The sequence below is a fragment of the Hipposideros armiger genome, unplaced genomic scaffold, assembly GCF_001890085.2.
Source record: "Hipposideros armiger isolate ML-2016 unplaced genomic scaffold, ASM189008v1 scaffold_11, whole genome shotgun sequence".
NCBI classification, from domain to species: Eukaryota; Metazoa; Chordata; class Mammalia; order Chiroptera; family Hipposideridae; genus Hipposideros; species Hipposideros armiger.
This window is the reverse complement of record NW_017731361.1, coordinates 2,903,461-2,915,951: the sequence shown is the minus strand read 5'-3', so window position 1 is coordinate 2,915,951 and position 12,491 is coordinate 2,903,461. Positions and strand designations below refer to the sequence as shown.

Below are 12,491 nucleotides of genomic sequence, written 5' to 3'. Positions count from 1 at the left end.
TGGCCCTCATATGTGGGATCTGAACCGGGGACCTCTGGCGTCCCAAGCCAGTTCTTAACCATTGCGCTACTCGGCCGGCCCTAGAGGCATTCATTTTTATGTTCCTGTCTCTGGTCGGGGATCAGCCCGTCTGGGATCAGTTCCCGAGCGAGGCCCATCAGACCAGGCTGCTCACCTGGCCTCTGCCCCAGCCTTTCCCTGGCTTCCCTGGGTCTTCTGGGCACTTCAGTGGTTAACGTGAAGCCCTAGCTGTTCTGGTGAAGGGGTTGGGGTGAGAGAGGGGCACTGGCTGAGTCTGGGCTGCCCGGCCCGGGGCTATGTGTTGCAGGCTGTAGTGTGGCTCAGTCACACACACCCTGTGGGATCGAGTATTCCTCAAAAAGTGAGCCTTCATTCATGTCTGTTAAGTGGGAATGCAGCCACAACTATGTCCTCGGGGCAAGGACCAGTGGTGAAGCCACCATACTTCTGGGGTGACCACAGGGCAAATAATGTTCAGACATCATTTCCTTTGACTAATCTTCTGTAATCCTGGACCAGATGTGGCTCCTGGAAGTAAAGTTCTTTGTCTAAGTTAAGATTTTTAATTTAGGACCCAGATGGGGTAGGAGGGAAACTTCCAAAAGGGCTGTTTTACTCAGTGTGTCACTGTCCTGGACTCCTGGCAGGCAGCAGTTTCATGAGAAAAGCAGATTTCGTCGTGACTCATCTGCCTCGTTCAGTGAGACGTGTGATATAACTTCTCAGTACTCACGCACGCTGTCGTCTCGCTGGACAGAGCAGAGGGTACACTGTCCATTCGGCAGCAGAGGTGGCTACAGGACCTGGCCCGTGCCATGGAAAACCTTGAGAGACGGTCTGCTATGGGGCCAGAGCTTTGTCCTGGAATTTCCTGGCCTTTGTCTGTGTAACTTCATATACCCAGATGCCTGTTTTTAGAGTCTACTTCCTTCTAGGGGAAGAGAGCGCCTGCCTTCCACAGCGCTTCCTGTACCAAACCATCTCCTCCCGCTGTAGGTTGGGAATCAGGGAAGCACTCTGGGCAGGTGTGTGTACCTGGCTCCCAATTGACAGTACGCTCCTAGAAGTCACTGGCCACAGAGGAGAAGCCCTTACCATCTGCCACCCCGGCCCGTTCACCCTAACCCTTGTTTCTTTCTCACATCGCAGCAGAAAAAGTCCTACCTGGAGCGGAGCGTGAAGGAAGCTGAGGACAATATCCGGGAGATGCTGATGGCACGAAGGGCACAGTAGGAAGCCTCTAGGGGAAGCTTTTCCTCCTGACTCCTCCCATTCCTGGCAAGGGCAAGAGGCCTGTGCAGGGAAGTGGCCTCGGCTCTGCCCTGATGGACATTCTATCTCGATGGTCTGGTAACCCTACATGTTCTCTAATCACCCTGAGCCCCTTTCAGATTCTAACCCTCTATTTTATATCCTGGCTCTGCTTGCCACCCGTGCCCAGGACGATCCTCTCCCCTGGGGGTGTCTTAAACTCCCAGGAGAGGGAAGATGGGAGCCGATTAGGGGAGCTCTGCCCAAGCCCCCTAACGAGCCATGCTGCTCAGACCAATAAAAGGCATCTGTGCCACTCTAAGTCTGCTGTGGTTGAGCCGACGGATGAGAACAGACGGCCAGAGGGGCAGAAGCTGTTCCCACCTCAGCTCCTCCCTGTCCTGCTCCTGCATCGAAGCCTTCCCCTCTCCTTTTCCCCCTTTCTGTTCCTTCAAGTAAACCTCTCAGCCTCAGGGCCTCCATGTGTAATGTGCAGATCAGGAAGAAAGGAGACCAGGGCAGTCTGCCTCAAGATTCCTTTCCCGCTTCCTCCCAAACATTCCAAAAGAAAATTCACTGATGAGCCAGCAGCACCTCCAGGACTGGCTCCCAGTGGCCAGTGTCATCAGGTGGACACTACAATCCTGAGGCCTCCTAGAGGCTGGGGGGCAGTAGTGCTACAGCTGGCTTCAATATGTAGGGATTTCGTTGCAAGCCAAATGTTCAACAGCCATTATTAAAATTAAATTATGTAACTTTACGATTAAATCATTAAAAACAAGGGTGATAGATATTTAAACTTCACCCCTTCATAATTACTAAATCTGGCCATGATCTATGTTTTTGAGGTTAACAGTCTTGTATTGGATGGTGGAAATACCGCATAATGGGGCCTTCCCAACATTCAGGACATCATGGTAGCTTGAAATCAGCTGTGGAGGGACTAGTTACTCCACAGAAATCAGGTGATGCTACAAAATCACGGCTTTTTGTTTGTTTTTAAAGAGAGAGCTGGCAGTTAACTATCTGCAGCCTCTCTGGACTGGCAGGGCAGGCGGTGAGGGGAAGTCTGACTCGCTGCTGTGGCAGCTCAGCGCCACCCTGTGGCCCAAGCTGAGATGACAGCTCTTTTCTCTTGTGTGTATCGAGGGGGTGAGGGTGTTGGGCAGAGATAGCAGGAAAAGAAAGCTTTGGGTCTGGCCTCACGCTGACTTTGGGTTCCCGCTCTCCTTCCAGGGCAGGCCTGGGCAGCCCACGGTTACCAGGAGGCCCTTTCCTAGGCTCTGGGTAAAATCAGGTGTGGCTCCTTGGTGAGCCCATCTCTGAGTGGCATTAGGGAGATGCTAGCTTAGCGAGGGCCCCATGACTTGGCTGAAGGACACCCCGCCTCGGGTCCTACTTTCCCAATAGCACGCACAGTACTTATGTAGCAGCCAGACGAAAAGGTAAATGGACCCCTCATCATATACTGGACAGTGGCCGCTAGCTGAGGTCCCCAGGGCTTAGATTTCATATGGAATAATTCAGACAGTTGAGGTTTAGACAAATTTATTGAAACATCCAGGGCGTTAGCAAAGAAATCATTCAATGATATGTTACATTATGCCACTACCTTGAATGTATCATTTAAAAATTATAAATATATATTTCATAAGCCTTTGGCCAAAAAAAAAGCAAAAGGAGTGTCATTTAGCACATTTGTGAAAGGCCAATAAGAACTGGATTTCGAGCATTAGAAAGATCAAGTCACTGAATTAAACAATAGCAACCCCTACTAATCTAGAACCCCATGGTATTGAAGGTAGACGTGTCTGTGCAGAGCTAGTCATTTATTTCAGCAATCAGAAGAGATGGGGTGGGCACTCCTGAGGTGGCAGCAGAGCTGGCAGGACAGCAGGGGCGGGCTGGTCAGGTGAGCATGTCCCAGAGGCAACAGCAACAGAGGGCAGTCCAGCAGGCTGTGAGGCAGGTGCTTGGGCCCAAGTCATCCCTTCTTTGGTCTTCCACGACATACACTGGAGGAGAGAAAGGGTGAGAGTGAACTGGCACAAGCCCTGGGCCCTACAGAGCCCCTGCCTCCCAGACCAAGGGAGGGCTGTGTCCCCGAAAGCCCCCAGGGATGGGTGCAGCCTTTCTGCCTGCAGACGTGAATGGAGGACGGCCGCTGAGCTCCTCAGCTGCTTTCCCTGTCCCTCCTATGGACACTCGTCCCTAGGAAACCTGGAGAGCCGCCTCGCACCAAGGCAGCCAGTTAGGTAAGGAGTGCCCATTGCTGTCTGACCAACCAGGCAGCACTATGTCCCGGACCCTATAGAGAACTGGGTGGGGACATTTTTTCAGATACAGCTAAGCCATATCCCAAGAGTGAAAGAATAACCAAAATCTCCTAAAAGGGGGCATTAGGCCCTCAAAGAATAACCAAGAATCTCAGTGTTTTGTACCTGGGCAATATACAGTATCAGAGTGTGCCCCAACCTCTAAACTTCCACACCAAGCAGTGGAAGGCAGGGATGAAAACCTGGTCGAGTGGGATGGATGGCTGAGGCCTGACACTTTTGCTTCTTCTCAGAATGGAGCTGGAAATCTGAGCCCTGTCAGGACTAAGTGCTCTATTAAGAGATTTGAGTGCACAACAAATCCATGGGTCAAGAAGGACCCCAACCACCCCTCACTCCGCTCGCTTGTGGCGGCCATCAGCCCCTTCCCGTAAGGACATAGTTAAAATGACTGATGGTCAACCTTGGCCTCAGAGAACCTGTGGCCACTTTTAAGAAAATTTCAAAACAACCATCATCAAACTCAGTTACAGGCAGTAAGGATTAAACTCTTTGAGAGTTCATGAACACATGAATCTTATAAATTAAACCGGTTCTTTGGCAGCCTTCTTTCAGTTCTATTTTTGTATATCTATTTTTATGCCTCCTCTCTCTGGAGCCTGGGGTAGTAGCTAGAATTCACCCGGTGAGTAGTGAGCTTTCCCAAGTTCCCCCACTGTATGAGCTGCCCTCCACGCAGACACCCCTTCCCTGCTCTCAGCTGCTTCCTTTTGGCCCCACTTAGTAACAGGCAGAGTTGTTCTGGGTCCAGGAGACAAGACTCACCTGGGAAGCCTAGTCAGAGGAGAAGACAGCTGTGCGGTATTCTGAGGCCTGATAAGGTACATTATTACCTGATTTAGTCCTAACAGTAACCTCAAGATAAATGTTTCACAGGTAAGGAACTCCAGGCTCTCGGAGGTTAAGTGGCTTGTTTAAGCCCACCTGACAGGGCAGGATCTGACCCCAGGCCTTTGGCAGACCATCCTTGCCAGGCCCAACCGGATAAAAAAGGGACCAGGAGAGAATGGGCTCCAGGACAGTCCTCGCTCACACCAGCCCGAGTCCACCCCACCCACTGAAGGCCTGGGCAGTCCACACCCTGCGGTCACTGCAGCAAGAAAGCCTCAGGCAGGGTGTCACCCGCGCAAGTTCCCAGCCTCTCCTCATTCTGCACAGGCAGCGAAACCGAGGAAACAGTTGGCTGCAGACCCTGTTGAATAATCCCTTCCTGTATTCCCCCTGCCGGAGCACTGGCCCGCTGGCCCTGGGACAGACAGGCCCCCTCCCCTGCCAGCTCTAGAAATAGCCTGCTTGATCCAGGCCTGGGGCGCAGCCGCGGTTGGGTGGCTGGATGAGAGGTGCTCCCGTACCACACAGTCTTCACAACCCTGAGGTCCAGGTGTCGGAACACCTGTCTCCTACCGCTCCCCCTTCTCAGAACCAGCCCTTCTCTCCTGTCGGAACCACTGAACCTCAGGCAGCTTAGCTGGGAAACAAAAATTTCCCTGTCTGTCCTCTTACCACCTTTCTCCTTTAGTCCAGTTTGTCCTTGCCAGGGCATATTTCACATGACACAGTCTGAAACCTGGGGTGATAGGGACTTTGAGCTCATTACTGCCACACAAGTGCCTACAGAGGTTGGATAGTCAATCTGACTACAGACCAGAGGACTTCCGACCACAGGGCTGTATCAGCTGTGACGGGTCGTTCGTGCTGGACGTACCTTAGAAACCAGAGTCAGTTATTTCCTGGAGCACCAAGGCTTCCAAAGCCCTATGGCGTTTTCCTTTCCAGAAGCTGAGGACAGAACCTCTACCCCCAAACTGTTGAGAAGATGTGGAGGGGTAGGTCTGGAGGCAAGAGTGATTTGTGTTTTTCTTGCCTTTCAGTCACCCAAAGCAGGGATGACTGGCCCAGGAGAAAGCTCTGAGGAAGACCTCAGCTTCTCACGGCACCCACTGCGGGGCCCAGAAATGGCATATTTTACAGCTGTATCTTCCTAGAGGCCTTCTCTACCTGGAGGGTCAGAGGGCCTGCACCTCTAGGGAGTGCCTGCTGCACTGAACTTAGTCAGCCACAGGAGACACCCCCCCCCCGGGGGGGCCCACCTCTCACCTTTCACCCACCTGTCCCCATCTCTGCCACCCAATGAGTGAGCCTGAGAGCTCCTACACTGCCCATGCTGCCCTCCCTGGGTACTTGAAGCCAGGGGACCAGTGTGCACTGAAGCTTCACTAGCAGTACTGGTCACTCGGCAGGGCTGAGGTGGAGAGGGTCCCAGTGTAGGTCCCCACCTGGGTCTTGTCTAGCCACTGGCCTCTTCTGGCAAGCAGGGCATAAAAGGGCAGAACCATGGTTATGTAAGATGGGTGAACAGTATACAGAAACCGTACCATCTCTGCAACTCTTCTGTAAGTCTGAAGTTATTTCAAAATAAAAGGTTTTTAAAAAGAGGGAAAAGGGGAGGGGCCAGAGAGCATTGGGTGGGGGTGAGCACAGGCACTGCCTCTCCAGGAGTTCAGCCTTCGGTGCACAGGTGAGGTGAGTTCTGGTGCCTGCAGGTTGAGCTCCTTCTTGGAGATCTAGTGCCCCCCTGTGGCCAGCCTGGGGCCAGGCGCAGGGCCTTACAGATTGGTTTGTATACACACCAGCCAAAAGGCTAACCCTCCCAGTTCGCTGTCTAGTGTCTCATGACTCAGTAGCCGGGACCACCCTATTCACCAGTGCCAGGAGCCTGTGCCCTGGCCCCAGGGAAGCAGGGACTCTATTCCCAGAAAACTACACTTGAATTGGAGATCAGGTCCAGGGGACCCTTTACCGGCTTGTCTCTCTTGCCCCCAAACAGCCCTTTGGCACCAACCCTCAGTGTTTTCTCAGCCTCAGCCCAGGGCAGGTCCTGCAGAGGAGCCGGTACTCAGAGCTTTGCCTCATGAATTCAAGTGCAACAGAGAGAGCGAGTGGTGGTGAAAGGGGTTGGGGGAAGTGCAGGGAGGGGAGTATGAGCTACAGGTGTGACCTAGAGGCCCAGACAGTCAGGAAGGCTCTGGTGGAGGCTCCCCCTGTGCCCAACTGCCTGCCCGCCAAGCCCTGGGGTCTTCTCCAGGGTCACCAGCCTGTCCTCTAGGGCCACCAGCACACTACAACCTAGCCCACCAGACACATCAGCCAACAGCCCCAAGGCCCAGGGGTGCCATTCACAGAACCTGGTTCTGGCCAGGCGGCGGGCAAGCGGAGTTCCAGGCCGCGCAGGGGACAGGGCAGAGGTGACTTGCAAGAAATGTGAGCAGAAGCCTTAGCTGAAGGCTCCAGTTCCTCAGTCAGCCCCTTCCTGGAATCTGAAACCTTGACTTGCTCAGTGCAGACATTTTAAATGATTAATCAGGTGCTGGTAATGGACCCTTATTAGGCCCTTGCATCTGTACACAGTTATAACGCAGGAGGGCTAATAATGAGAAGCAAACAAAAAGCCTGGGGCCTCCCAGAATTCTGGGGCCTTCTTGCTCCAGGAATTAGGAAGCCGCACCTTGGCCTCTCATAGCCCCGACGAGTGATGGCACCCAGGACTGCTCTTCATTTGCTAAGACCACCACAGCCACGCACCTTCTAGGAAGTGCCCAGTGGAGATGACAGCATCGCCAGAGGCAGGAGGCCTGTAGTCTGCTCACCCAGCTGCCCTCAGCCCACCTTGAGCGTCTAGGCCAAAAGAAGCCGCCCAGCCTTCCCAGAGGTATCAGAGGATTCTGGGACAGCCCTCCAGCTGCTCAGGCCAAGAGGCAAGAAGGAAGGGGAAAACTAAGCATTTTAGAAATAAGTAGAATCTCAAGATGGCTGCAGGGTGAGTCTTGTCCCTTCCGTGCCGGCCAGAGGAGGGCGCCCAACTTGATGAGGATTCCAGCTTTCCCTGGACGTACATGTGCAGTAGGATCATTTATTACTCAGCTCGGGGCTGTGCTGGTCAGAAAAGATGTCCTAAAGGCAGTGCCACTGTGTCACCTGCTCATCAGGTAAGTATGCTGAGGGGGAGAGTGATGGGGAAAAGGTGGCCAGGAATAGTAGAGGCGACCGTGGGAGTGTAGTTTTCTCCCTGGAGGCTGAGGGGGAGAGGAGGAGGTCGGGAAATCTGCTGCTGTCCTCTTCACAGGGAGGCGGGAGGTGGGCTGGCGGCATTGGCACAGCCTCGGCCCAGGCCCTGCAACAGCTGCAGCCTTTGCCTGCCAAACCTGGGTCTTTCCCAGGCCTCCCGGGCCAGGCCCACCCTCCTCCTCAGGCCTGCAGCTCCACCTCTGCCTCATGGTCTCTTCTGTGAGTCGGGAGGCCATGTCTCCCAAGTCCCTGTCCCTTTCCCTGCTTCAGTGTCCCAAGATACCCACACCAAGGTAGAACAGTCTCGGAGCCAGCCAACCAGGTCACCTGTCCGCTCATGTGTCACTGATCAGTCATTCAGCCTGCCGTCACTCTCCAGTCAGTGCCAAGCATTGATGTGGGTTGGTCTGGAAGGGGTGAGGGGTGAGGGCTTGCTGATCTGTGTGTGGGTCCCTATTCTGAGGTCTCCAGAAGTGCAGCTGCCACTCTTCTGTGAGGGACGCAGCCACTAGACAAAACCAAACAGCCATCTCAACCAAGACCAAACCTTCTGAGGCTGGTGAGAATTCCCAGGTCCATCCCACCCAGAGCGTCCAGAAGAGGGATAGGACCCAGTCACCCCTGGCCACCAGGCTCAGTTATAGGCCAGCGTGCACTTGAGCCCTGTCCTATGAAGAGTAGAGCTGATAGCAAAACTTTTCACAAACAACAAAACCAGTTAAGTGCACTTGGACACCTTGTGCCAGTCTGATAAACAGGACCGCATGGCCATCACCTCCTGTGACCCTATCCTTGGGCTAGACCTGCTGGCGCCACTAGGACAGATTTGCTTATAGACCCTGGAACAACAGATCATCTTAGATGGTAGAATTGCAGGTGAAACTGCCTTGGGGACCACAGTGGCCAGTCATTTTTTAGTCACAAAAGGATGCTAAACTCAAAGTAGGAAATAACGTGACTGAGGTCGTACAGTGGATCAAAGGCAGGTCCCGGCTTGCTACCCAGCCCTCCTGCCCTCTGCACATCAAGATGAGGCTCACTTCAAATCGGACAGCGGCCCGGCAATGGCTATGGATGAGGGGTGAAAGGCCTCTCTGCAGGAGGGCAAGGCCTAGTACTCACCCTGCAACAGAGTGTCCCCAAGACAGTCAGGGCCCATTTCCTCAGAATGGCGTGGTCCAGCAGTAAACTGGGAGAGTGAATTGCAGGGTGGCTGGACCCTCCCCATCGAGACATCTCCGTCAGCCTTTCCTTCATGGCCTAAGGATGGCAGCTATGGACTCGGCTCTGGAGGGGTGCTACCCCAAGTCCCAAAGCTGACACTGCCACCGACAGGCTGTGTGACTGAACAAGTCACAGCTTTCCTGTGCCCCAGTTCTCACTTGCAAAGGGGGAGGGGGGAGTAGTGCCTAAGAGCTTATGTTTTGTGACAAAAAGAAGACAGTGAAAAGTGCTTGGCCCAGGGCCTGGCATAAAGTGAAGGAGGAAGGACTTAATAGCCACAGTGTGATGGCATACTACAGAAGAAACCACCAGAAACCTGTTTTCTTATTCTGGGTCTGTGTGCGGGGAGGGGTTCCTCCAACCAATTCACACACAGGTTGGTATTGGTACCGTGGGTCCCATATCATCCCAGGATGACAGAAGCAGAGGAACTGGCAGTCCATACTTGGCATAGCTGCTCACAGGTAGACGGGAAAGAAGAAACCACCCAGGGCAGAGGCTGTGTGTGCTGGGCGCTAGGGACGCAGTTGAGACCCCGCAGAGACTGGAGAGGTGAACTATTTAGAAACATCCCAGTTCCTCAGCTAAAAAAGTAAGGAAACCCTCACACAGTAGAGCACTCGCCTAGATGTGATGAGGCTATCAACACAGTGCAGACACAGGCCTGCAGGAAGAACAGGATGTGAAACAATATGAAAGAAGGGTCAAGTTAGAAGGGATGTACATATTTAAAAGACTAAAAACCAAAGAGTAAGGTATTTCTCCTTATGCGTTTAAAAAAAAGAAAGCCAATCAAATGTGAGAAGCCGCACAAGCATTGTCACTTTCCTCATGTGACAATGCAGGACTAGCAGCTGACCAGCAGTACTTTCCAGTCAAGACCATGCTATTCTACAAGTGGGAAGGGGAACTCACCCCATTTAACAGAGGAAATAAGGGCTTTTTCCGCCCCACCAACAAAAGAAGAGGTCAAAACCAGGGCCCAGGGGCAGCCGGTTAGCTCAGGTGGTTAGAGCGCAGGCTCATAACACCAAGGTTGCTGGTTCCATCCCTGCATGGGCCACGGAGATGTGCCCTCCACAACTAAATTGAAGACAGCTACTTGACTTGGAGCTGATGGGTCCTGGAAAAAAACACTGTTCCCCCAGTAAAATTAAAATAAAACAAAACAAAACACCAGAGCCCACATCCCTGCTACCAACTTGGGAGGCAGGCAGACCCGAGGTAGGGTCCTGGCTCCTCTCCCGCTGCTGAGGAACCTCGGGCAAGTAACTCAACCCCTTGTAGCCTCTGCTTCCTCCTCTCGAAGGAAAGGCAGTTGTGGAAGCTGCTGCCTTAGATAACGGGTAAAATGAGGACAAAGGCTGAAGATCACTAAGACAGGTCAAGACGAGAAAGGTCTCAATTTACAAAGTCAACTTGCATCATGGGGATTCTTAAATATCATATAGTGCCTTTCAAACGTTATTCTTCATAATTTGATAAGACACTCCACTGTTTATGTCCATAGAACTAAAGAGCTGAGGTGCCAGCCGATCTGGTGTGGCATCTATGTTCATGATGACTGGCCCGGCAGCAAGCACCCTAGGCCCAGAGCAGGGACACGCACATCCACAGACATGCTGCGAGCTGACAGGAGGATTGAACAGCTTGGGGGTGGGGGGCTGTATCCAGATGAGTTTATCAAATGGAAGATTTGCAGGGCATTTTAATTTTTTGTCAATCTGAGGAGATAACCAAGAATCTCTCATGCTGGCGAGAGAAGAAAATAAGCCACCAAAAGGCAGCCTCAAATGGTTTCCTAAGGTGACAGCCCCACTTCTGTTGCACAGACTTTAGTGAATAATCTCATATCCGGAGGGGAAGACACACCTTGGAATAGCCCGTGTTTCTCGGTTAGTTTGGAGAGTAAAAAGCAGCCACTTTTATCCTGAAGTCGGCTAAGAGACGGGGGAGGGGCGGAAGGACAATGATGACAGGAGCATCATTGTGTTCTTGAAAGAACACAAGCAACAGGCCGTTGCTTGGCACCCCACTCTTCCACTGGAGGTCTGACTGGACCATTGCCTCAGACAGACCACTAAAGATCAAGGGGGACAGTGGGGTCAACAAGTATAAGAGGCCCGATGCTGTGGGTGACATTACGAAGCAGAAGGGAGGAAGCAATTCATTGTGTCATGAATATATTTTTCATGCAGCTTTTGGAGAAATAAGTATTCGTGGGGCTGCCATGCCAGGCAGAAGAAATTAAAATCTAGAGAAAAATCTGATCACACCCAGTCCACGACAGTTCTACGACCTGGTATCAGGGGTATAAAGACCGTGGGGGAGGGAGAGCCCCCTAATGGCTGGCGAATGGCATACGGTCTTGTTCAGAGCCTGCCCGGAAGTGAGACTCAAGGAGACCAAGGCTGTGAACGACGGCTTACCTGACCCAGAGCATGGCCTGGCCCAGAAGCCCCTCCACTGGCTGGTCATCTTTTCATGGCTGTTCCTACCCAATGTGATGTAGACCACACCTCAATTACTGCTAAACTTCATAGATACCAATGTAACCAGTCATAAGCTGGGGATTTAACTCGAATAATCACCACACAGCACAGGAAGGAGCAGTACAGCCTGCGTTAGTAGAGGTTATGGCACAGGAGTGGGCAAGCAACCCTACTGAAATACCCATCAGGCTCCATAATTACCTATAGATTTATCCCAATTCTAATTCAAATTCTAGCAGTATGTTTTGTAGATACACTGATTCTAAAATTTATGGGAGGGCAAGAGAACTAGAATAAAACAATTTTGAAAAAGAATAAAGTTAGAGGAATCACACTACCTTATTTTAATATTTACTATAAAGCTATAATAAAGCAGTTATGGTGTTGGCAAAGGGACTGACACACAGATCAAAGGAATGGAATCGAGAGGACACCAACAGACCCACATAAACATGGTCAGCTGATGTTTGACAAACACGCAAAAGCAATTCAATGGAGAAAGGAAAGTCTTCAAACTGAAAACTTTGGCATGCAAAAAACTAAAAATCCAACCATTTAAAACCATATTTTATATAAAAATTAACCCATAATGGATCATAGATTTAATTGTAAAACATAAAACTATAAAACTTTTAGGGCCAGCCGAATGGCACGTTGGTTCAGAGCTGGCTTGGGATGCCAGAGGGCCCCGGTTCGGATCCCACATATGAGGGCTAATGACACTGCCCTCTACAGCTAAGATGCTGGACAACAGCTCAACCTGGAGCTGGGCTGCTGTGAGTCGCCAGCGACGGCAGGTGGGTTGCTATGGGCTACGGTGTGTAGCCAGCAGCCAGCGTGAGCGGCCAGCAGCCAGCGTGAGCCGTCCAGAAGCTGGGGACTGATCTGCCTCGCTCGGGAAGAGCGCATTGATGGTGCCAACTTGGGCCAGTGAAGCAACGTCCTCCACAACTAGACTGAAGAACAAAAGGACAGCAACTTGTTTGTTCCCCTTCCCCCAATTCCCCAGCGCTGTTCCCATCCTCCAATTCCCCAATAAAAATCTTTAAAAACAAACAAACAAAAAAAACCTATAAAACTTTTAGAAGAAAACAGGAAACAA

At 51.9% G+C, this 12,491-nt stretch overlaps 1 protein-coding gene and 1 long non-coding RNA gene across 2 annotated transcripts in view; one reads left to right on the top strand and one right to left on the bottom strand.

Moving 5' to 3' along the window:
* PFDN1 (prefoldin subunit 1) overlaps positions 1 to 3,113 on the top strand; it is a 53,241-nt gene extending 50,128 nt beyond the window's left edge. Inside the window, exon 4 of the mRNA XM_019662366.1 lies at positions 1,171 to 3,113. Within this exon, the coding sequence (XP_019517911.1) occupies positions 1,171 to 1,254 (84 nt within the window). The 3' untranslated portion in view covers positions 1,255 to 3,113. The remainder of the gene's footprint in view (positions 1 to 1,170) is intronic.
* A 67-nt stretch (positions 3,114 to 3,180) lies between these two features.
* LOC109393304 (uncharacterized) overlaps positions 3,181 to 12,491 on the bottom strand; it is a 71,189-nt gene continuing 61,878 nt past the window's right edge. Inside the window, exon 3 of the long non-coding RNA XR_002126226.1 lies at positions 3,181 to 3,287. This is a non-coding gene — a long non-coding RNA (uncharacterized LOC109393304). The remainder of the gene's footprint in view (positions 3,288 to 12,491) is intronic.